The sequence below is a fragment of the Dasypus novemcinctus genome, chromosome 21, assembly GCF_030445035.2.
Source record: "Dasypus novemcinctus isolate mDasNov1 chromosome 21, mDasNov1.1.hap2, whole genome shotgun sequence".
Classification (NCBI taxonomy): domain Eukaryota; kingdom Metazoa; phylum Chordata; class Mammalia; order Cingulata; family Dasypodidae; genus Dasypus; species Dasypus novemcinctus.
This window is the reverse complement of record NC_080693.1, coordinates 77362550-77388500: the sequence shown is the minus strand read 5'-3', so window position 1 is coordinate 77388500 and position 25951 is coordinate 77362550. Positions and strand designations below refer to the sequence as shown.

Genomic DNA, 25951 nt, shown 5'->3' with positions numbered 1-25951 from the left:
TTTAGTACATTGTCAGCGATCCATGTGTAATAATTTCCTTTCCCTTTTTTATTATAGACAGAAGTTTCGTTTTGTGGCTAGCATTTTCTTTCAGTATTTAAACTGTCATTACTATAATAAAATAAATGCTTAACTGCACCCATCATACTGAAATAGTCTGATGTAAGCCTTGAGGAACTGTTCACAAATTCATTCATATTTCCAGAGCTGAAACTCTCCCAAAATGAGCACTTAAGCAGAAATGAAAAGGATTGCCTCCTGTAGGCCAAGCATTTAGCTGATTATTTTTAATTATTCTATGCTGGTACCTCTGACACAGAGGGAAATTAATAGCATTATAATGCATGGATCCCTTGGGCATTTGCATGATATTTTCCGAAAAGGATCATATCCTATGCTTTGCTGGGTTTTGAGAACTGTAGAAGGGAGATGGGAGATTTTACCGTTGGGCAAGATAAGAGAGAGCTTGCAAATAACTGCTGACTTTAAATGCCTCCTCCAGTCCCTTGTAGCTTTCTGGTCTCAAGGTGTGATTTAGGAGCTTTCAATAAAAACACACAGTCCGGGTGTATGTCACGCTATTACACAGATACATTCCTAACAATTGAGTTTTTGTACATAGAGTTCTTTCTTTCCATTGGATTTTCCATGTGAAATCAGAGTCTTCTAACATAAAAACATTTTAAAAAATTACATTGTAGATTTATTTTAAATATTTTTCCAAAAGCTATATATGTATAGTTTAAAAAATCAAGTTGTTTTATAGGGCTTCTAACAAACCAGCAGTCTGCTGACCTATATCCTTCCCCATCCCTGATTCCTACTTCCTACATTTTTGTCGTTTCTTCAGTTATTTGCTCCCATTTTTCTCAATTGCGTGCTTAGTCTTCCATTTCTTGGCTTTCTTGGCTTTAGTCATATCTGCTGACATCCCACTGTGGAACATAAGGATTTGGTTCTCTTATTCCCACCCACATCCCTCACCCATCATCTTGCTCTCCCCTCCTTCACTGTGGATACTTTATTCTTTTTGGTTAGTTCAATTGTCAGAGCTTGCATTAGTAAAACTTTGTAAATATTGTTTATTTATTTCCTTTCTTGTGAAACTTTTGTTTTTCCTGAGTTATTAACATTTTTCCTCCTTTGCCTAGCTTTCTGGGTACCTATCATTAATTTATCACCAGTCTCTCTCCCAGATGTATAACTCTCTCCTCTATACATTCGTATGTATCAGGGGAGCTACAATTTTTGCTCTTCCCAGGAACCCTCCAGCTTTCTTGCTGTCTGGGCTCTTCCTCTCTAGGTTTGTTGAACTGCTGCTCCTGACATTCTCTTTCACCACCAACCTGGGGATTCCCTTCATTTCTCTCCCTTGTGGTCAACTTTCTTGGTTTACCCCCTCATGCAGATATAAACACATCCTTAAGTATCTTTCTAAGAAAGGGTACAAGGGAGATAACATGTTTGAGAGCATTTGTCTTAAGTTGGCTTCCCCAGAAACAGAGACTGAACTGGGGATTCTTTTTTTTAAAGATTTTATTTTTTTGTATTTATTTCTCTTCCCTTCCCTGCACCTGTTGTCTGCTCTGTGTCCATTTGCTGTGTGTTCTTCTGTGTCCACCTGCATTCTTGTCAGATGCATCAGGAATCTGTGTCTCTTTTTGTTGCATCATCTTGCTGTGTCAGCTCTCTGTGTGTGCGGGGCCACTCCTGGGCAGGCTGCACTTTTTTCGCACGGGGTGGTTCTCCTTATGGGGCGCACTCCTTGTGCGTGGGTTTCCCCTATGCCAGGGACACCTCCGTATGGCACGGCACTCCTTGCACGCATCAGCACTGTGTGTGGGCCAACTTCACCACACAGGTCAGGAGGCCCTGGGTTTGAACCTTGGACCTGACATATGGTAGGCGTATGCTCTATTCATTGAGCCAAATTTGCTTTCCCCCTGGGGATTCTTTTACAAGTAATTTATGGAAGAACTGCTCTCTGGAGTGGGAGTGAGGGGAACAGGTTAAGGCAGGGGAACAAGATGAGTAAAGATGGGGGAATGCTCTGGTTGCTCCCATTCATCACACAGGCTTTTACTCTTAGCTGGGTTGGTGGGGGCAGTTGTTGGCTGCATGGAGTGTAGGAAGAATCTGGGGTTTGATTGTTCCCTATTCAACTTTCCACCAGTCCTCTTTGATACTTACCTGCACTCTCATTTTCAGAGGCTCCCTGGCTCTCCTATTCCTGAATGGTTCTAGGGTTCTGGGGTAAACCATCTTGTGTCTGAGGCTTTTCCTCTGCCTCAGGTGGCAGCTTTCTTGGGATGTCAGACAATTATTACCTGCCTTTCTCTTTTAGCTTCCAAAACATTATGGCTGCCATCTTTTCTCCCTTTCTTCTTTTTTTAACCTTTTATTTTAAAATAATTTCAAACTTACAGGACAGCTATAAAAATAATACAAAACTCAAACAGAAAACTCCTCCATACTCCCACCACCCAGATCCCCAACTTTAACATTTTGCCACTTTTGCTGTATCCTTTATCATCTATCGTCAATCTATCTATCCAACTATCTATTTTTTTTTCTTTTCTTTTTTTAAAGATTTATTTATTTATTTCTCTCTCCTCCCCCCCCCACCCCAGTTGTCTGTTCTCTGTGTCTATTTGCTGCGTCTTCTTTGTCCACTTCTGTTGTTGTCAGAGGCACGGGAATCTGTGTTTCTTTTTTTGTGTCATCTTGTGTCAGCTCTCTGTGTGTGCAGTGCCATTCTTGGGCAGGCTGCACTTGCTTTCATGCTGGGTGGCTCTCCTTACGGGGTGCACTCCTTGCCCATGGGGCTCCCCTACGCGGGGGACACCCCTGCATGGCAGGGCATTCCTTGCGTGCATCAGCACTGTGCACAGGCCAGCTCCACATGGGTCAGGGAGGCCCAGGGTTTGAAATGCGGACCTCCCATGTGGTAGATGGACGCCCTAACCGCTGGGCCAAGTCTGCCGCCCCAACTATCTATTCTTTGAACATTTGAGGGCAGTTGCCACATATCATATTCTTTGAACACGTAATACTGCCATCCTACAAACAAGGACATTCACATATATAATCACCTAAATTATAATAAGTTCAAGAAATTTCATGTTGGTATAATGCTTATAGTCTATGTTCCAATTTTTTTTTATGTCCCATTAATGTCCTTTTGAACCTCTTCTCCATTCTCAGTTCCCACCTAATATCATGTATTACATTTACTTGTCATTATCTCTGTTTTTTTTTCCTTTCTCTCCCCCTCCCTTTCTTTCTCCTTTAACTGTGAAAACATATAAACAACATACATCCTCCTATTCTAGTCCCTCCCAAGCCTACCATTCAATGGGATTAATTGCATTTACAATCTTGTAACACCCTCATCACCTCCCATTACTAGAACTTTCCCATCACCCCAATCAGAAACCCTAGATTTACTGAGATTTTGCATTAACTCCCTACTTCCTCTGTCCCCTACCCCTGATAACTTGTACTCTACTTTCTGTCTATATGAGTTTGCATATTCTTTGTTATATTTGCATGGGGTTCAAATATAACCACCTAAATCTGTAGCAATCTTGTTTGCTTTGATACCATTTAACTTCAACAGCCTGTTCCTTTTTGTAATTCTTGTCACATTATGAATTTAAAACCATTGATTTATCATTATATATATGCATGTACCTTTTAGATCCTGTAGGAAGTAAAAAGAAAAGTTACAAATAAAATACAGTAGTACTGGTATTTATATTTGTACCATGTTATTATCTTTACTAAGATTTTAATTTCTTCATGTGGCTTCAGTTGGTTGTCTAGTGTTCTTTCCTGCAGAACTCCCTTTAGAATTGCTTGTAAGGCTAGTCTAGTGGTGATGAAATCCCTCAGCTTTTGTTTATCTGGGAATGTCTTAACCCCTCACTCATTTTTGAAAGATGGTTTTTCCAGGTAAAGAATTCTTAGTTGGCAATTTTTTGCTTGTAGCACTTTAAATATGTCTACACACTGTCTTCTTACCTCCATGGTTTCTAATGAGAAATTGGCAATTAATCTTATAGAGGCTCCCTTGCATATGATGCCGCTTTCAGAATTTTCTGTCTTTGACATTCAACAGTGATTATAACATGGCATGGTATGCATCTATTTGGGTTTATTCTGTTTGAAGTTCATTGAACATCTTGGATGTGCATATTCATGTCTTTTTTTATAAATTTGGGAAGTTTTCAGTCATTATTTCTTTGAATATTTTCTATGCCCCTTTCTCTCTTTTTTTCTCCTTCTGAAACTCCCACAATGCATTTATAGGTATGCTTGATGGTGTCCTACAGATTCCAGTTTACTTTCCTTTCTTCTTTCTTCCTTCTGCTACTTAAAGTGGATATTTTCAATTAATCTTATTTTCAAATTCACTAATTCTTCCTTCTGCTAGCTCCAATCGGCTAATGAGCTATCCTAGGGAATTTTTAATTTCTGTTACTGTGGTAAATAAATAAATCTTTAAAAAAAAAGAAAAAGAAAGATAGTACAGGGAGTTTCCATATGACCTTCACCCAGTTTCCCTAACATGAACATCTTGCACAGTTACACTGTCAAGGTAAGAAATGAACATTGGTACATTGCTATTAACTAAATTCTATAGTTCATTTGGATTTCACATTTTCCCACCGGCTTCTCTTTTTGTCCTTTTACTGTTCCAGGACCCAATCCAGGAAAAGCATTGCATTTAGAACATTCTTATTTGAAAGTGTAATTTTACAGGAGAGGAAGATATGCCTTTAATTTGAGCTGTAGACTGAAAATATAATATATGGATGTATTATTTTGAAATTCTCAGTTGTAGTTATGCTGTTAGGCACAAATTATTTTGTGAGTTGCATAATTATCTGTTTTCGCACCTCCGAGGCAGTTGGGGCACTATTAATGGGTTTAGGTTTGTAAGGCCTGGTTTACCTTCCAGAGGCAAGTGTTTAACATGATTAGTACCACTGCTTATAAGCTGCCAAATACTTTTTAATGCTGCATTTTCTTGGTGTTGCTTCTATCACAGTAGTGAAGAATGTCTATCAGATTGCTCTGTTCAGTTATTGCTAAAACTGATTTGTCCCAGGCTGTGGTCCTGGGTTGTTTTGCCTGATGACAGTAGGGGAGGCAGCAGATTAAACCTCATCTTTCCTCTGTAGCTCTTAGAATTTCTTAAAAGGCTCTACCTCAGTGTAAGGGTAAAGGATGGCATGGTCAAATTTGATGGCATCAGCTTGGTCTGGAGCTTTGGGAAAGCCACTGAATCTCTCTGGTTCTCAGTTTTTCCATCTGTCAAATGAAGCAATAGGACAAGGTAGTCTCCTAAAGTCCCTTTCAACTCTAAAAGGGTCTGTGATTCTATCACTATATTCTCGGATTATCCATGAAGCTTTGAAAATTATCATCTTTTTCCTACCACTCAAGAAAAATTCCATTATTTTAAATAATTCCTCAGGCAATGTTGTTCAAAGGAGTGAAGGCATTTGAGTATGAGCTTACATAGTACTTACTTTGAAAGATAAAATAACTTTTAAAATTTAGGCAGTAGACTAAAAAATGAGCATTGAATCACTTCCTGATTGTATGCCTTTTCTGAATTATCCACCTTCATGCTCATATTGAATAACTGCTTTGCCCTGGACACTCTGATGGGTGGTGCCAAGATGCAAAGATGCTTAAGGCACAGCTCTGATCCTGGGTGTGTACAAGGTCCAGGGGGTATACAGATGCAAATAATCCAACATGAGGGAAAAGGGGTATAGATTGTGATGGGGATGAAATAAAGAGCATGCATGTTTAGTGAAGGTAGGTGCAGGGAGAGGGAAAGAGGAAGAATTCAAGGGAAAATAATACTGATTTAACACTGATTTCCTGCCAGAATTGGGTTGGTGTACTCCTTTTGTAGACAGATGAAGGGAAAAGGAGGGCACTGGTTGTCAGCTCTTATTCCCCATAGTTGCATCCTGTGTCTTCAGGGCTGGTACTGCTAGCCCAATTGTTTGTTTTGTAAGGCATGGTTGTGGCTGTAGGTCTTTAGGCATCTTCCATCTGGGATCATAAAGGGACGGGCTGGCACAGACTTGCCATCAGAGCCGATGCCCTGATGTGTTGGACCCGGTGCTCAGCACCTCCTTCTTTGTGGCTCATCTCCTCCAGGCCTTGCTTCCTAGGAACAATTAAGAGTGCATCAGATCCACTGCTTCTTGGTGTCTGTATCAACTAGTTCATATGTCATTGGACCCTTGTAACAAATGCCTAATGCTTAAAGGAGCTTTGCTAGTGTTGACAGCTTTAGGCAAGCCACCTATGTTGGGGCAACCCAATTCCATTTCCAGATTGTTCTTTGGTCACTTCCTAGTTTATGTGGGAGACAGGGAGGCTGGCAAGAGAAAGGAATGAAGGTAATCCAGTTGGGTCCTGGTTTTTGACTGGAAGGATAAAGAATGGCAATTCTCTAGGAGCGGTCCCCGTGAATCATACAGGGGTACTTTTCCATCTCAGGCATCCCAGATTCTTACAGGGCCCCTCTTGAGAGGCACACTTCTTGGGCCCTGCCTTAAATTACTGCCAGATGGAATCGTTGTTCACGAGAACATTGTGTATTTCTCATGTTGGGGTAGAAAAAGGTTGGTAACCAATGACACAGGAGTGGAAGGGGGTTCTGAGAGAAAAGGTTGGACTTACTGAAAAGGTGATAAAGGACAAGGCTTGCAAGGGCATGATGGTCACTTCGTCCTTGGTTGGAGTATGGGGAGGGGTTGAAGGATGAGATGTGGAGCCTTATCTGGACCATATGGTTTTAGAGTTGTTGAAGGTGAGGCTGAGTGAGAGATCCTGAGAGAAATGTGCAGGAGAGAGGGGCCTGCTGGATTGGGGCCTGGACAGGTCTACACCTTGCCCCATGTCCTCTCTGGGGAGTATGCCATGAGTGGCCACTACCACGGGCTATGAATTCTAGTGCTAATGAGAGACTAATTAGGCTGTGGCCAGGAGGAGAAGGCCCCAGGCTTCCTGTGATGGCCTTTTCCTACAGTCTGACTCATAAGTCTGAACTAGTCACCCTCAGCTCCTGTCCCATCTGGATGAGACGTGCTCATTCTGTCAGGGAATTTCTGAGGCAGGTGCAGTTTTCCATGGGTGGCACTAAGGCTTTTGCTGAGAGAAGCTGGCCCAGAACAAATGTCTGTGTGAGCATGATGTCAGAAAGCAAATGGCTTTCTGCGTGGATTTGTTCTTTATTGTTGATGTTGTAATACCTGGTTCTCTCAATCTCTATGTTATTTTGGGATGGATGATACAGCTGTATATATATATATATATAAAGAATTTAGTATTGTTGAGTAATAGACAAAGCTTTGGAAGTGAATGCACTCATTGAGCAAATAAATACTGACTAGAAACCTCAAGGCAAAGCTTTTGGGGTCAGAGAAACAGGCAGAATCAATCTCCAGTACTTAGAAGGATCAATTTAAGAGGTAGAAGGAGAAATGGGAATGTTCTGGTAAACACCAGAAATATTACTCTCAGGTGTTGGTGGTCAAAATATTGACTGCAGGGAAACGGACTTTGGCCCAGTGGTTAGGGCGTCCGTCTACCATATGGGAGGTCCGCGGTTCAAACCCCGGGCCTCCTTGACCCGTGTGGAGCTGGCCATGCGCAGCGCTGATGCGCGCAAGGAGTGCCTTGCCACGCAAGGGTGTCCCCTGCGTGGGGGAGCCCCACGCGCAAGGAGTGCGCCCGTGAGGAAAAGCCGCCCAGCGTGAAAGAAAGTGCAGCCTGCCCAGGAATGGCGCCACCCACACTTCCTGAGTCGCTGACGACAACAGAAGCGGACAAAGAAACAAGACACAGCAAATAGACACCAAGAACAGACAACCGGGGGAGGGGGGGAATTAAATAAAATAAATAAATCTTTAAAAAAAAAATATATTGACTGCAGATGAAGCATGGGAAGCAGTGCTGGAGAGAGGGATTTCCCACTCATCAAGTTTTGGGTTCTCCGTATTTGATGTGTTCTTTTTTTATGTCCAGTAAGATCTGAGCTCACTTCTGACTGCTTTTCCCCACTTCTCACATCCATAAGGTTTCTCCCCAGCACGAACTCTCTTATGTCTGATTAGAGCTGAGCACTGATGGAAAGCTGTGCCACACTCATTGCAGGTAGATGGCTTTTCATTGTGGATTCTTTTGTGCTGCCTCAGGAGTGAACTATGATGAAAGGCCTTTCCACACACTTCACATTTGTAAGGTTTCTCTCCAGTGTGGATTGGTCAAGTCTGACTTCCCACTGAAAGCTTTGCCACACTCTGAACTTTTAAAAGGTTTCTCTCCAGTGTGGGTTCTTTGATGAATGGTAAGGGCAGTGCTGATCCTGGAACGGTTTCCCACATTCCCCACATCGGTTGGGCTTATTCTAGATTTTTGCTCGTAAGCCCTGCATTTACAAGTATGATGAAAGGCTTTCCCACGCTTCTCACACTTGTAAGGTATCTCTTCAGTATGGCTTTGTCTGTGTCTGGTGAGCTCTACTTTGATATTGAAGGCTCTTCCACACTGGGAGCTCCTGTATTTTTCTCCCAAGTGTGGATTCTTTTGTATTTTGTGAGGTCTGAGCTCCCTTTGAAGGCCCGTGCCACACTCCTCACATTGATACGTTTTTCCCCAGTGTGGATTCTACCATGTTGGTAAGGGAATGTCTACACTGGAAGGCTTTACCATGGTCGTTACATTCATCAGGCTTCTTCACGGTGTGGATGATCTGATGCCTACTGAGACAGTTCCTGGTTTTGAAGACTTCCACATGTGTCACCGCACATGTGAGGCTTCTTCCAGCTATGATTTTTTTTTTTTTAAATGTAGGCAAAGAGCTGACCTTCTATTGAAAGCATTTCCACACAGGGTACATTTAAAGAATTTCTCCCCTGTGTGGATTATCTGATGCGTATAAAGCTGATTTCTGGTCTTGAATGCTTTTCCACACTCATTACACACATAGGGTTTCTCACCAGAGTGATTTCACTATGGAGAATTAGATCTGAATGCCCACTGAAGTTTTTCCCACTTTTGACACATGTATGGAGTTTCTGTTCTATAGGATATCTTTTATATGGAATATATTTTAAGTTTGGGCTGAAGTTTTTTCCAAGTACTTTCTCTGTTTTTCCTTTTTTGATGGTCAGTTCTTCAGAGCCTTCTTTTGCTTCTCTCATTTTCTCCCTTGTGGGCATTTCCCGTTGATTCTCTAATTTGACATCCTGTGCACAAACTTCTCTAACCTCAAGTCCCTGAGAAACAACTTTTAGGGGACTTCTAAATTTCACCCAGGAGGATTCTTCATTTTAAAAAACTTCTTGTTCTGAACCTGCCTTCTCATTGTCAGACCATATCTGGTCTGTTGACACTGAGTAAGAACAGCTCAGGGGCTCACTGTCCTGTAGATTTTGAATATAGGCCCCTGTCCCTCACTCCAGATGAGAGATCAAAGGAGGTTTAGGAAATGGAAATCCGAGTCATACTGTGTTCCCATAATTTTCCTATATCACATCTTTATAAAAATGCCTTTGAGCGTGGCTTAGACACTTCCATTCCCTGTCAGTGAAGGTCACAGCTATATCATCAAATGTCTTTGACTCCTTAAATAATATGTTCTTGCTGTCCTGGAGAAAAGCCATACTTCCCTCAGGAAACAGACACAGAAGAAAGGAATTTGTAGGGAGGAGGTTTATAGAAATGAAAGAGTGAAAGGAAGCATGGGCTTTCAGTAGCAAAAAATAATAAAGAGGAACCATTTCACAAGGGGTTTGTTATACAACAAATTGTTCCTTAAGAGAAGGAACACTGGGATCTGGGAATGGCTTGGCCAGATAATGCAATGAAAACAGGGCCATGCTTAGGAGACAGTGATACATTTTCAGGAGGGTGGAAGGGACCTCAGTGTCAAGATGACACTTGGGCCTGTGTCATCAGTGTGATTTCTGCTCCTGACAGGTTTCCTTGTCTTCCATCTTTGGCAAAGACAGGGTATTGAGGACATGGTAGAACTCTGTCCCTCAGGAGCTGTGTATCAGGGATCCAAAGCTGTTGGCTTGGTGGTCCTGGGTGTGCATCTGATAGCACACACTGTTGCATCTTTTTATCTAGCTTTCTTTTATAAGCTTCTACCACTGTTCTGGTTTCTTCTCTACTGGTCAGATCCAACTTTGAAAGCCATTGATGGCTTTGCCCAGACAACAAGTTTTGAAGTAACTCCTGAAGACCCCAGCCTCTTTTAGGACACACAAATCTTGGTGGTCCTGGCAGACCAGTACCTGTGGACCTGATCCACAGGGCAGCTTTTGTTTGGTTTGATGTGTGAAGTACTGCCCTGGATTTGCGGGTTCAGTAGCAGTATTAAGCCAAATGTAATCACACACCTTGTTTTCCGTGGAGGCAATGGAATGGAAGGACCAAATATGCTCTGGGGCTGAACTCTGCATCTTAGAGCTGTGGGTGGACCTCACCAGGGGGCCTGCTGGGAAGGCAGGGCCTGCAAGACCAGTGGAGAAACTGAGCCCACAGGGCAGGCCTGCAGCTATATTTTTAAAGTAAGGCATAATTAAATAAATTTTAGAAATCCTTCCAATGTTTTGTGTCTGTGATGACTGTCATGTGGTTATAATGGGAAGTAGGGGCACTCTAAGCAAGAAGTCACAGTGTCCAAAGAGCAAATGACCACAGACTGACTGAGATGGTGTTTAATTCAGTAAACATGAGAGAATCTTTTATCTAATTGTCCTAGCTGAGACTTGAGTCTAGCTTCATTCTTTCCTTCTCCCTCTTGTTTTTCCCCTCACTGAGGTGATCATGGCCCTCCTTGGCCATTTCCCTGGATCTGCCTTTTATTAGCTTGTGACCTTGACTGACTTATCTTATTCAAAATTCAATTTTTTAATCTGCAAATAGAAATAGAAAATAATATCTGCCTCACAGAGTTGTGATGGTACAGTAAGATATCAAACATAAAGTACCTAGCATGGTTCCTGGAAATTGTAGGTGATCAATAAATATCAGTTCCCTTCTTCCTTTTTAGAGAAGATAATTGACTGGATCAATCTGACATTAGATTACTGTTTGTCTTTAAATATTTCAAAGGCTGTCACATATAACAGAGGAAAGACATTCTTTAGTGCTCCAGAGAGCACAACTAGAGTTAATAGGTATAAATGGAAGGGAACAGAGTTCCTCAACACAGGGCAGAACTTTGTAGTAATTAGAGTAGTCTTATAATGCAGTGGAGTTCATTAAGTGATGAGCAACGTGCCCTGGAAATATTCAATTAGAACAGGATTTTTCAAGAGCAGCATTATTGACCTTTTGGGCCATATTGTCCCTTGTTGGGGGGGGGCCTGTCTTGTACATTGCAGGGTATTTAGCAGATCCCTGGCCTCTACCCACTAGAGATGCCAGTGGCACACCCTCCCCGCCCCCCCCCCCCACTCCCACCTCCTGTGTGACAACCAAAAAGGTCTCCTCCTCTGGACATTGCCAAATATCCTCTGGGGGTGCAAAATCATCCCCAGTTGAGAATCACTAAACTAGAGGCTAGATGACAGGAAACTTCACAGATGGTCACTTCCATTCTACCCCAAACTGAGTTCACAGAACATTAGCTCCAGGAATGCTGGGGGTGGCTTTTTGGTTTGGGATCGTGCCTTCCACCTGGGATTAAAGGTGTGACCCATGTCAATTGTAGGGTTTGGTATGGGCCACTGAGAACAGCTTGGGTACCCATTTGGAAGGTCTCTTGTGGTTGGTTGCTCATTTCAGCATTTTTTAAAAATTGTGGTAAATACACATAACATAAATTCACCATTTTAAGCATTTTAGAGTGACAAATTCAGTGGCATTTAGTACATTTACGATGTTGTTCAACCATAAACACCATCTAGTTCCAGAATGTTTTCATTACCCTAAAGGGACACCCTGTACCTATTAAACATTCGCTCTCCATTTCCCTCTCCCCCTCCCAGCCCCTGGTAGCCGCTAATCTGCTCTCTGTCTCTGTGGTTTTTCCTGTTCTAGATACTTCATGTAAGAAGAATCATCTACTGTGTGGTCTTTTTGTCTGGCTTCTTTCACTCAGCATAAAGTCTTCAAGGTTCATCTATTTTGGAGCGTGGATCAGAACTTTATTCCTTCTTATGGCTGCGTACTATTCCGTCACGTGTTCTCATTGTGGTTTTGCAGGTCATGTTAGCAGCTTCCTACTGGTCTCTCCTGGCCCCGGCGGTTGAGATGGCCACGTCCTCGGGGGGCTTCGGGGCCTTTGCCTTCCTTCCCGTGGCTGTCGGCTTCACCCTTGGCGCTGCCTTCGTCTATGGAGCTGACCTCCTGATGCCTTCCCTGGTAAGTGTCGTTTACTTTGGGCCGCCATGTCAGGGCATTTCTAGCTCTGTGCTAGAAACATGTTTCTGCTCAAAGTTGATATTCCTGGAATGTCTCTGTTAAATGGCCAGCGGTGGCTAAATATCTTTCAAGCCAGTAGAGGGCTTTTATTGAGAGGAGTCAAATTGTGATTTCTTCTCTCAGAGAAAAGGATCTCTTGTTAACACGAGGAATCATCCCCTTATTTACATTTTGGTAAGTTCAGACTCAATGTCAGATGTCATGATAAATATTGGGGCAGCTGGCATTGTGCTGCGTGAGCCTAGAACTGGGAGAAACTGGAGACTGTGATCATGGTCATGGCCCTTAATGAACTAAAGATGTAATAAGGAAGTCGATGACACAATGGCCATAACATAGGGCCACTGAGAAAGCATCTCTTTAATGAGGGCAAATGGAAATGGGAAGTCTGGGCACTGGGGCTCTGAGTTTGGGCTCGGTTCTGCCAATTATTGCTTGTTTGTCTCTTAACTCCAGTTTTCCTTTCTATAATTTGTGATCACTCCCTTTCAAGTTCATCCTTCTAGGAAACTAGTAAAAATTCAACCTGAAGATGCTGAGGAGCTACAAAGTTAAAAAAACAAAAACAAAATAAAACAAACAAACAAAAAACCCCCCCACAAGTGGGGAAGTTCAGAAATTTTAGGCTCTTTGCAAAAATAGGACTGGTGGATTTGGTTCAGAGAATAAGCATGCACATGCTTACCGGGGAGCACGGTGACAACAGCAGTGGAAGACCAGCTGTGAGTGCTGTGCAAAGGGAGCCAAATCCAGCCTATGTGATGGAAACGGAACACCACTGGCTAAAATCCTATTATCTGCATGTGCTGCTGACTGCAGAGAAGTGGGGACATTGGCAATAAGACCCTAGCACAAGCACATACAGCTCTCCCAGATGCTGGGTGGGTACCAGCAATTTCGAGAGGTGGGCAGAAGCCCCTACGAGACCTGAGCTGGCCCTTGAATTCCCTCCATGCCCAGAGAGGGAGGAAGCACAGGAAGGGTAGCTTGGGGGAGACCGTTTGTTTGTTGGCTCATGGAGTGATAGGACGACGGCAGACTAAGTGGAGTCAATGGCACATGTATCCCAGGAGATAGGCTGAAGTTTTCTCTCCAGTCTACCTACCTTCTTTCTTGCCTTAACTTTCTGAAGGGAGAAAGAGAAGGAAGGATTTCTTGGAGTTTGGCCTCCAGGACCTAGAGCTAATGAGAGCCAGGCCCAAACCCTCGGGGTAGGCTGCCCCAGGCTGAGATACCAAATGAAATTCAGGGAGTGTTTAGTCTGATTACAGAGGCTATGCTTGGGACCAGTTGACTAAATTTGATGGGTGGTTGGAGTGCCATGATATTGTCTTAAAGCAGAGACTGTGTGTTTTTTTGTTTTTGTTTTTTTCAATCAAAAGTTTGAATGGCAGTGTCCGTTTCTGACCCTGGGCCCTTGACTTTCTTTCTGTTAAATATATCTGCCTGGTAGTAGCTTCACTAAACCTTCATATGGACTGCTGCATTCTGCCCCTGGTTCTGGGTAAGCTTGCTGATGGGGTATATTTTACTGGCCTTGGGAGGAAGGGCTTGTGGTCATTGGCCTGAATGCCTGAGCAGCAGACAGGCTGGCTGGGCCACTCTGCACAGCCCCTGCTGGGTCTCATTCTGCTGTTCCCACCTGGGCCCCACTGGTCTCTTGGGTATATCTTGTGGAGGGCTCTCTGCAGTTACTCTGGGTCACAATTCACTGGTGGTGGGGAGGGGTGGCTCAGGTATATTTGATCAGCTGTCTCGATGTAGGGGTTTTCACTGGGCAGTGTAAATAGTCATTGGCTAGTTTGTACTATGCAGCAGCACTTCTTTTTTTCCCCAACCTTTTGCTTCATGTTTGTTCTTATATATGCTTTGAATATGGAGGAGAACCCAGGGAAAGTCCTGGAAGACTATACAGAAAATGAGGATTGGTTTGGGAGTGGCAGGCTAGTGTCTAGGGAGGGAATGAAAGGGCTTGGAAAGGGGCATAATGACTACTCACACCGTAGCCTCATTTACCCAAATTGGCAGAAAGATCAACCTGACAGTCAACATCTGTTCTAGGACATTTTAAAAGGAATTAATTCCTGCTGTTGATGTGAGAGGGGGAATTTGTCTTAGAAGGTCTTACTAATCGATAAGAATCATTTATAATGGTTACAGGCATGGAATACAAATGGCTCCGTAGGAGTTGTGCTTGGAAACAGCTCATTGACCCTTGCTCTTGGGCAGGCTAAAGGGCTCCCTTGGTCTCACTATTAATGTGTTTACCAAGACCGAAAGGGGCAGCAGCTTGGGTCTGTCACAGGTGCTTTTGTGGAGTGGGCGTTAATGGATTTTGATCTTGAATCCACGTGGTTGTCCAGCACTGACTGTGCACCCACAGGGAATGCAGTCTCAAGGGAGGGTGGGGATCGGGGAGTAAGATTTGGTGTCAATTCTGTGGGCAAATTCAGCTTGAGATCTTTTCAGTTCCCAATTCTTTCCACCTCATGACAAAGCCCTACTGTTCAGCAGCTGGCCCCGGGAACAAGGTGGAGCAGGTCTTGCAGAAGATGTTGGCTGCACCGCTGAAGGAGAGTTTCTCATCCTGTGGAACAGCCCCAGAAATAAAGGGGAGCCTGGCTTGCAGGAAGCCCCAAGATCCCCTCTCTGTCCAGTGGGGCAGTGCTTGGAGTTCTTGGGGGTGAAAGGATGTGAGTCAGTCGATGTGTTAATAAGCAAATGCTTACCAGCAGGTGTCTGATAAGACCAAAAATGTAGGATGAGGGATTCTGGGACAGTGCCCTGCCTCAAGTCCTTGCCCATGACCATTCAATCACAGGTTCCATTGCCTGGGGATGTCCAATGCATGGGGCCCTAAGATCGATCCTAGGGGAGGGTAGCAAGACTCTTGGGTTGGTGAGAAGAAAATGGTTAATACTTGACTATGTTCTCTATTCCATGTCTTTGCATTCAACCTCTCAGATATATTATCTCCCGTTTTGGAACCAAAGCAAAATACAGCTCCTCCAAAGGGATTTACTCATAAGAGCCCACCAGGCCAGCTTTGTTAACTTCAGATGAATCAACTTACTCTCTGCACTGGGTGTATTTATTTTCAGGCTGAAATTTGGGGATGAAGTAGAGAAGACTTGTGCTGTAACTGTTAATGGAAAATGAACTTGACAGGAATTTACAGAGACTTTGCCAAATGGCATCTGAATGCAAGGGGGAAAGAGGAAGGGGGTAGGGAAGGAAGGTGCTAACCTGCCAGGCCCAGGAAGAAGGCTGGAGAGAGGCTGGACAAGGTGAAGTGCTGCTGGGGCCAGCCAAACCCACAGAGCGGACATTGACCAGCTGTTTGAAGATGATGATATTGTTAAGCTCTTTGCAGTTTTGCTTCTATATGAAGTCGAGGGCTGTATGTAGGTGGATACAGTTTAAACAAGTGATTTTCTACTGGTGGGTGGAAGTCTGTGGTGTGGGAGGTGGGTAGTGGGTAGGGCATATGACCCCAAGACCCCATGTTTCTTTTTAGTTATATGAGTATAGCATCAATATATTCTCATTATTTAAAAAAAAAATCTAGGTAGAAGCCTCTTCACATCCCCATATCCTCCTCAGAGTCCAGTCAACCATTTTCAACAGTTTTTTTTGTGGGTATTCTTCCAGATTTTTTTCTCTTTTCTTTTCCTTTTTTTAATTCCAAAGAAGACAAATTTTGTTGTGTTACCAAAATATTGAAATATAAACACTTTCTCCATTTGCTTGTATTGTTCGAGTATGCTTAAATCAACTTTATAGCAATAAGAACTCCAACTCTATTAAGATCTCTCTCCTTTTTACTTATGTATGTGCGTACATTTTTACACAGTTGGAATCAGTGTGTGCATTCTATTTTGTGTTATTCTAAAATTTAAAATGATTTTGTCTACAGTCATTAGAATATCTGTGTAGTATTCTACCATCTGAGTGTGGTTAATGCAGCAATTTTTCTATGGCTGAGTATTTAGATTGCTCTATGCTTTTGCATATGTATATTTTGTTTTGTGTTTTCTGAAACATAAAAGGTAACTTACTGTCTGTGTTGCTACTTGCTTTTTCAGCTTGCTTTACATCTTGGCAGTGTTCTCTTTGGGAGATTCTGATGTGCTTCCACCATCCCACCCCAGTTGGTTTTTGGCATCTTGATGAGGCTGCCCAAGTGGCACAGTGGGAAGGGGAAGGAGCTGGTGCTTGTGACTGTCTGAGACACTCTCCTCTCGGAGAGAACTTGGCTGGTAGTTCTGCCCAGTCAGGCTCTGGTGTCAGGGGAGGTTAGCAACGGGCAGAGGCGCTGTCTTCTTCGCAGCTCCCTCCTCCACTTACCTGGGTCCCCAATCCTGTCTGGTTTCTATTTCACTCTGATAGCAGAGAAGATCCCTTCAGTGAAAAATTAAGTAGGCAACATCTGCACATACATTTAATATGCACCCAGTGTTTGCTGGTGTCAGTGTTTGATGCTGTGGAGAGCCACAAATGACAACTGCCTGAAGTGACAGATGTTGTAGCAGGTGATACATATCTATGTGTGTGTGTGTGTGTGTATGTATATACATACATACATCTATGTCCCAGAGGGATGTTTGCAAGTATTTCTCTCCTTCATATTCTCTCCATCTTTGACATTCTGATACTACTTCTTGGAAGAATATCTTAGATGTTGCTATAAAAACGAGAAATGGCAGTGGCATCGACTAAGTGTTTATAGGATAAGCCTGAAATTCTCAGATCAAGTGAGAATGGGCCCTCTGCCCCAGTGTTGGCTTTTCCTTCTTATTCTTCTTGAGATTTGAGATGTGCAATTCTACTTCATACCTTAGGGCACATCCTGGGGTTGCTCTGGTCTGGAGATTTTGGCTGGGCTGGATAGGGCCTCTGCAGCAGCCTCTGCAGGTCCCCAGTGTGGGGACCTGGCTGTGACATCAGAGGAGCCCGGGCACGGGGATGGTTTGGGTGGCTGGTATGGCATTCACTATGTGCAGCCAGATCAAAGAAGGTTAAGGTTTTGTAATTGGACCTTTGGCTTAATTCTCTGTACATCTTGTTTGATATTATGGTACTAACCTTGAGAGGCACCTGGGATGGAGACAGCCCCTCTTTTGTCACAGGTGGTCACTGGCTTAGGCTCATTGTGTTCTGAGCAAATGCAAGGTGTCAGACCACAATTCCCGGGCACCTGCGGGGGCGGGCGGGCAGGTTGACTGAGTATGCACTGAGGGGCAAAGTACACTAATGAATACACAGTACTAATTCATACTTTCGTTTCTATTGGAGAAAGCCCACATGCTTGGCAGCCCGCAAGGCATGGAATGGCTGGTGAATCCTTGCTCTGAGAGGGTTGGGAAAGGCTTTTTGTTCAGAGGAATTCACGGACCAAGGAGAATTTTGAGTCTTGTGAATCGACCAAGGAGAATTTTGAGTCTTGGGAATCAGGCAGGATTTTTCATCACAGTGGGGGCTCTTGGCACACTGAAGCCATAGGCACTGCACAAATGTGCTGTGTGGAGAGAGCTGGCATCTGGGCCGTCCTGGTGTACCAAGCACCTGTTTCCTAGGTGTCATTGGAAGGCATGGTTGAGGCGGTTTCTTCTGCCTTTGGATGCATTCTGCAGCCTTCTGTGACTTACAGGAAGATGTGCAGGTGTCGATTTTGGTCTTGTTGGCATTCAGAGAGGTTATAAAAGGGGTGGAGGCAATCTCCTAGTGTGCCACGCTGGCTGATTCTTGGAGAAAGCAGCAAGTCTAATAGTCCACGTGTGCCTTGCAAGTGCACGTCTCACCGACGGGAATGCACCCTGTGACTCCCTCTCTTCCTCTCCATATGCTCTTTGCTTTCTGGGGCACATGGTGGATATGCTGTTTGCATTAGTTCTGTGCACAGTCCTCACTTGCTGCAGCTGCGGGAAATGTCAGCAAATGTATCTGCAGCTTTGCAGCCAGCAGCACAGAACATCCATTTTGGTGGTGGAGCTGGGAAAGCCTGGTCCTCCCAGCTTGCTGTCTTCTCTTCAGCCTCTGTTGATCTTTTCTTTCTTCCTTCTTTGACACTGTCAAGTATCCTGATGAGAAAGGTCCATCTTTTCCCATTCCTTTTATTTCCCTATATCCTGCATTCTGATGTCAAAGTGTGATTCCATGGAGCATTTTGTTAAGGCTACATTAAATCATCCTGTAAATGGTTAACTACATACTGTGATGGTTTGGAAATGTATGTACCCCAGAAAATCATTTTCTTAAAGCTAATCCATTCCTGTGAGTGTAAACCTATTCTAAGTAGATTTTCATGAGGTTAGTTCAGTTAAGGCATGGTCCAGGTGGGTCTTAATCCTCTTACTGGAGTCCTTTATAAATAAGACAAATACATAGAAAGAAAGCCATGGAAGCAAGAAGCTGAATCAATGAAACCTGGAAGCAAAGTGAGAGAACAGCAGATGCCACCATGTGCTTTGCCATGTGACAGAGGAGTCCAGGATCACCAGCAGCTGGTCTTCAGGAAGAAAGCATCCTCTTGATTATGTCTTGATTTGGACATTTTCACAGCTTCAAAAGTGTAAGCTTGCAAGCTAATAAATTCCCATAGTTAAAGCCAACACATTTTATAGTATCTGCTTTTAGCAGCTTAGCAAACAAAAACACATGCCAAAGTCAGATGTCCTTATTATTCCCAGAGCTTGGGATCAGAGAGAAGTTAGAGAATTTTGTATAGGGTGTGACATTATCTGGTGGTATCTTTGTAGGGTTCTTTTGTAGGTTAATTGGTATCAGATAATATGATGAATTGGAAGGGCCGAAAAAACAAAAGACCCAAGGGACAAAATAGGAGATCATTGCAGCGTTCCTTCTAAGGGCAGTGAAGGGCTGAGGTTATAGGAATAGAAAGGAAAGTGCCTTTGCAGAAGGAAGCATGGAGATGACCTGATGGCTGAATGGGTAGATGGAGAAGGAACAAAAACATCCAGGATGATTCCTGGGTTTCAAACTTCAGAGGCTTTGGGAACAGTGGGCTGGAACTTGAAAATTCAGTGTTTGGAAGGGGGATAGATTTAGAGGGGATAGTCCTTAATTTGGGGAAAATGATTTCACCAAGCATGGACTGATGGAGCTAGGGATATATTGTGATACTTAGGTACCTAAGTTGAGATGCTCACAGGGGGCTGGAAATATGAGCCAGTGTCTCAGGGGTGGGGTGGAGGCTGGGCTTTTAGACAGTATTGGTGACATTCTGATCATGAAGAGTTGAGCATGTGGGGCAGGAAACGGATGCAGGCTAGCCAATGGTATGCACTCAGCTAGGAGGCAAGGGAATGTGCAGCCGGAGGGACAGATGAAGCTGGGATCCAAGTCTTTGGATCTTGGTGAAGCCATGCAGGTTCTGAGGCTGCATATGTCTGTCCCACAGCAACGTGGCTGCCAGAGTGTCTAACTTTTAATAGTAAATCAGCTGATTCCTAAGGGGACAGAGCTGATGGGTTAATTGTCCAGGGAGTGTAAGTGAGAACTGAATGTTCCCAGCAAAACCAGAGGCCAAGCCTTTTGCTTCTTCTCAGATATACCTGGTCGAAACGAAATGCTCATCTCATTACAAACTTTGGGGACTTCAGGAGGTGACAGACTCTTTGAGAATCTCCCTTTGCAGGGGTTGGGGCCCCAGAAGGCACGAAGTTGATTTGGATGTGTGCTTTGTTTACATTGGCACGAGTGGGCTCTGTAGGGAATGGATTGAGGGAACCAGTTGAAGGTCTAGCGCGGCCAATGTAAGCAAACTGAAATATGTGAGTGGGCGCATGCGTGCATGCTTGAGTGTGGGAAAGTGCGTGAGGTGTGTGTGGGTGTGAGAGTGAGGCATGCACGGATGCGTGAGTGCACACCTGGTGTGTGAGTGGATGCAAGAGCGTGCGTGGGGCATGGGTGCATGCATAAGATATATGTGCGTGCACGGGTACATGTGAGTTGTATGTGAGGCGTCCGTGTGTGGGTCTGTGTGATTTTTTTTTTTTTTTTTTTTTTAAAGATTTATTTATTTATTTAATATCCCCCCCTCCCCTGGTTGTCTGTTCTTGGTGTCTATTTGCTGCGTCTTGTTTCTTTGTCCGCTTCTGTTGTCGTCAGCGACACGGGAAGTGTGGGCGGCGCCATTCCTGGGCAGGCTGCTCTTTCTTTTCACGCTGGGCGGCTTCTGTTGTCGTCAGCGACACGGGAAGTGTGGGCGGCGCCATTCCTGGGCAGGCTGCTCTTTCTTTTCACGCTGGGCGGCTTTCCTCACGAGCGCACTCCTTGCGCGTGGGGCTCCCCCACGCGGGGGACACCCTTGCGTGGCACGACACTCCTTGCGCGCATCAGCACTGTGCATGGCCAGCTCCACACGGGTCAAGGAGGCCCGGGGTTTGAACCGCGGACCTGCCATATGGTAGACGGACGCCCTAACCACTGGGCCAAAGTCCGTTTCCCTTGGGTCTGTGTGATTTATTTATGATTTCCAGGAAGCAGGAAGGGTACTGCTGAGGGCATTTGCACTGAGGCTTGGGTGTGGCTGTGTCTCATCAATGGCCCTCTCTTTATGAGTCAGTGATGATAATTCCTGCTCTGCCCATTTCCAGGCCCTCAGCCCTGCCTTCTTTCATTATGTCCCATATCTAACTAGCCACAGAGCCTGTTGATTTTCTTATAGTTTTATTGGAACACAGCCCTAGCCCACTCATTACCCATTGTGTAGGGCAGATTTGATGCTCCCACAATGAACTTGAGTCTTTGAGCCAGAGACCAAAAACATGGCCCACAAAACCAAACATATTTACTACCTAGACCGTTACAGCAATAGTTTACTGACTCCTGATTCAAAGACTTCTCCAGTTAAATACTTCTCCTCTTTGGCCTGCCCTCACTGGAGTTGGGTGCCATCATCTCCCACCCCATGTCCTTGTCCCAAAGCTTCAGAGGATGCTCCGCAGCTTGGGGGGCTGCTCATGCTTCCCTGGTTAAACCCCTTCAAGGGCTCCCCATGAGCTTCAGCTTCAAGTTCAGTTGCACAGAAGCTTTACAAAATTCGGTTCCATGTGGCCCTTGCTGCCCTCTGCAGCCTCCTCCTCCCCACCCCTTACCCCCCAGTCTTGTGTGTTTCTCCCCCAGAATGCTTTCCCACCCTGCCCCTTGTCTTGGATCTAGGCCTCTTCAACGCGCTCCTATTCCACTTTGAACTTCCCCCATCCTGCCCTTTCTTTACTTGTGCACCTGAAAGCAGGGGCTTGGTCAGGGATGGGGTCTACCCTGGTCTCAGCTGTATCCTCCACACCATGCCTGGTGCTTAGTTGATCTTCAAGAGTGATTTATTGAATGAATGAATGAATGAATGAATGAATGGGCATGTTGTCCTGATCAAATGAGATCACATTTGTGAAAGCTCCATGCAGCTTAGAAGCTGAAAGTTATTATACTTGTGAGTTATTTTCTGGAAGCAGACCCAGGCCTTTTGCACTTGGCCACTCTTTTGGATATGATAAATGTGAGGCACACATAATTAAACAAGCAACCACCAATCCACTTCTGTGTCTATGGATTTATCTAGATTGGATATTTCATACAAATGGAATCATATAGTATTTGTCTTTTCGTGACTCGCCTCTTTCCCTTAGCTTAATGTTTTGGAGATTCATCCACATTGTAGCATGTATCAAGACTTTATTCCTATTTTATCACTAATATCGTGTTGTATGCCTATACCATAATTTGTTTGTCTATCTGTTGATATACATTTCAGTTGTTTTCACCTTTTGGCTATTGTGAATAATACTGCTAGGTACATCCATGTACAAGTATTTGTTTGAGCTCCAGTTTTAAATTCTTTTGAGTATATATCATAGTCCCCATTTAACTGGTTGCTTAAATCAGATAAGGGAAGCGGATGTGGCTCAACTGATAGAGTGTCTGCCTACCATATGGAGGATCCAGGGTTCTATATCCAGGGCCTCCTGACCTGTGTGGTGAGCTGGCCCATGCACAGTGCTGCTGCACAGCTGAAGAAAGAGTTAATGAATTAGAATACAAGGAGCGCTGTGCCACACAGAGGCACCCCTGCGTAGGGGAGCCCCATGTACAAGGAGTGCACCCCGCAAGGAGAGCCGCTCTGCATGAAAAAAAAAGTGCAGCCCACCGAGGAATGGGGCCACACACACGGAGAGCTGATGCAGCAAGATGACGCAACAAAAAAGAGATGCAGTTTCCCAGTGCTGCCTTATAATACAAGTGGACACAAAAGAACACAAAGTGAACGGACACAGAGAGCAGACAATGGGGGGGAAGGGAGAGAAATAAATAAAATAAATCTTTAAAAATAAATAAATAAATCAGATAAAAACCAGGTGGGCAGACAGGTGAGGTGACAGTTTGCTGAAGTAACATGTCAGAAGCTCAGCTCTGAATGAGGAGAGATCTGGGGATGACAGGCAGTTACCAAGGCCGCAGGTTCACGGTCAGTGCTGCTCCCGTCAGCTGTGGCCTTCAGGCCAGCTTTGCTTTTAAGGTCTTCACTCTGCAAGGCTATAACAGAAACGCTGTGAGAATCAGCTTTTAAAAAATACATTTCTGACCATGTCATTCCATATCCCAAGTCCTTTGATGTCTCTCGATCAAGTCCAAGCCTTTTCCCTTTTTTCCTTTTTCCTTTAACATGGCCTTCAAGGCCCTCCTCCTCTTGGCCCCTCCTATGTCCTCAGCTTCTGCTCAGACCAGCCGTCCACTACCCAAACCACCAAGCAGCTGCTGCAGCTGGTGCTCGGGACGTGTCGTGCTGTTTGTCATCCTGAGCCTTTTTTGTGTTTTCCTTCTCCCTCTCACCTGGCTGACTCCTAGTTACTTGACGGTGTTTAGCCATAGATGTCCCTTTCTCCAAGAAGTTGTCCGGGACCCTGTAGACCAGGCTGGGTGCTCCTGAATCTCTCTGTAGCCTGCCTCAGCTCAACATCATTACAGCGTCGTTGCTCATTAAATTGTCCACTTCCCGGATCAGCCATACGCTACATTGCTTGGCACCATTGACAGGAGTTCAAGAGCAAGAGTCTTTCTGTCACTAACTGCTCATGGTTAATATCTTTTGGACAGCTAGAAGCTCAGAATAGATCAGTGACTTTTGCACCCATTCAGCACGAGTTTGATCCCCAACTTCTAAATCAGTTAAAAGCAAGGGAGCTGAGCAAAATTGCCAATAGTATGGATTCTGGAGTCCCACTGATCAAGATCGGATCCATCCTTTACCCCTTGCTGAGCACCAATCCTTGAAGTAGTTACTTGGCCTCTCTCCCTCTAAGCCCCACTGTACTGACTTCAGAGAGATTATTGTAAAGATTGCGTGAGCTGCTATGTTCCACTGATTCTAAGAAGCATTTTTCCCTGCTCATGTTAACATCTCTAAAATAGGGCTGCATCTTACAGCCAATGATAGGTCGTTGCTAATTGGCAGTATTTTTTCTTTCTTAGGAATGCCTTGAGTAATGGTGCATCTTACAATAGAAGGCATTTTGGAGTCGATGAATATGGTAATCCATGCAGATCTGCTTACCTCAGTGCCTGCCCATTGTAAGAGCTCAGTAGCATTAGCAGTGATGGGGTTGTTGTTATTGCAGTTGTGACAAACAACAGAGGGTTGTGGCAAGGTGTCGCCACCATCTTCTATGTCTGGTGCTCTTCTGCCTCTTCGCCATGCTCTGGAACCTCTCCTGTGCCACACCTGTCCTGTGTCTGATCTCTCCAGTCCCCTGGGGCAACCTCTCTGCGGTATCTGCTGCAGGACCATCAGAGCCTGTGGGCTCAGAGTAATATGCCTGGTCTTAGCCTCATTTCTACCCCCACCACCCAATGCAGAAGTCATCTAGATACATACATGGCCCTGCTTGCTGGGCTTCTATAACCTGAACTCACTCCCGTGGCCTCTGAATCTGACATCTTAAATTTGTAAATTTGTAAATTTGTCTTCCTTCTTATTTTTTGGTTTCTGTTCTCTCTGGTGGCAAACGGATACTCACACTAGCTTTTCTTAAAGCTAGGGATCTGGATCAGGCAAGAGCCAGTCACAGTAAACCACACCAGTTAGTTAAATAGAGAATTTAATATAAAGAATGGCTGACTAGGTATAAAGTTGTTATCTAGGGTAAAAAGAGAATTCTAAGATATCACAGAGGTAGCAATTGTGGAAAGCAGCTACCATCCCTAAGGATGAGGAAATAGAGGAAAATGTTGGAATTATTAAAACTTAGAAACTTAGAGGAGGAATCCTTAGAGCTGAAACTCAAAATTCCAAGGAGGTGTCCACAGGCTGTTTCTGGTATCTTGGGCACAGTGAAGCTACTTCTGCAATATTGGAAAAGGTCCAAACTGGGTTTAGCTGCTACTATGGGAAGGAATTCTGCTGCCACAGTGAAGAGCTCTGCTCGACTGATGATTACTATAGCAGCAAGCCAACAGGAAAGGGCACGTCCTTTCTCATTTCCCAAGCTGAGCCTAACAGAGAAGAGCAAGCAAAGTAGAAATGTGGTTTCTCAAACCTCAGCCCTAGTGTCCCAGAGACATAGAGGGGTGTGTTTGGGCTGAGAGACAACAGCCTAATAACTGGTACGGGATCTTAACCAAATTCAGTTGGCCCAGGAACCTGATGAAATTTTATATAAAAATGAGTGTGCATGTTTCCATCAGTCAGGATCTGGGTTGCAAGCAACACATACTAACTCTAGTTGATTAAATAGAAGTGAAGCTTTTTTGGGGACACCAGGAAGCTCCTAGAATGTTGATGAGGGAAGAAGGAGCTGGAGAAACACGCTCAAGTCTCAGCTTCCTAGAATAACACCCCAAACCAAGACACTGAACTATTTTGATGAGCAAACCCCTATTGGCCAAGAATCAGCAGATGCCTGCGGTTTGCCCACATCTTTGCCAGGCACATGACTTGACTGCAACTGCTGCTACTTTTGTATCAGTTAACACCAGAAAGAGTGTGTGTGCACAAGAATGCACTCCTTAGCTGATTTCACTGCCTTCCATGTCTGTCTGGCTTGAGTGAGTCTTTTTGGCAGACCTAGGTCATGTGACCTGGCTACAACAATGGCAGGAAAGAATATGGAGCATTTTCAGCTCCTACAGTATCGTCCACCAAGTCTCATAAAGTAGACAATTCCTTAGATAGACAGGTTCAGAAGCAGGATAGTCCAAACCAAAGAAAGCCATCTTCTACCCAGCAGTGTTCAACACAATGGGCGATGGGTCCTGCCTTTTGATGGCTTCTTAGAGAAGTCTGGGATACCCAACACGTGAAGATGTGCTAAGGCTTACTCTTTAGAGAGCTCTCATAACGTGTCTGAAATTGCCTGTAAACATAAGGGCTCAATAAACTCTTGGTAATGAAAACCCTTTGATGGTTTAGACTTTACAGTGTTCACCAGGTTTACTAATGATCTTAACCCTGCGGCATGCTAAA

At 44.3% G+C, this 25951-nt stretch overlaps 1 protein-coding gene across 3 annotated transcripts in view; it reads left to right on the top strand.

The window, feature by feature from the left end:
* The window catches only part of SLC39A11 (solute carrier family 39 member 11), a 470492-nt gene that overhangs the window by 99428 nt on the left and 345113 nt on the right, over positions 1-25951 (top strand). For all 3 annotated transcript variants that reach the window (XM_058284643.2, XM_004447471.4, XM_004447472.4), the window contains one exon: positions 12253-12411. In XM_058284643.2, the coding sequence (XP_058140626.1) occupies positions 12253-12411 (159 nt within the window). The remainder of the gene's footprint in view (positions 1-12252; positions 12412-25951) is intronic.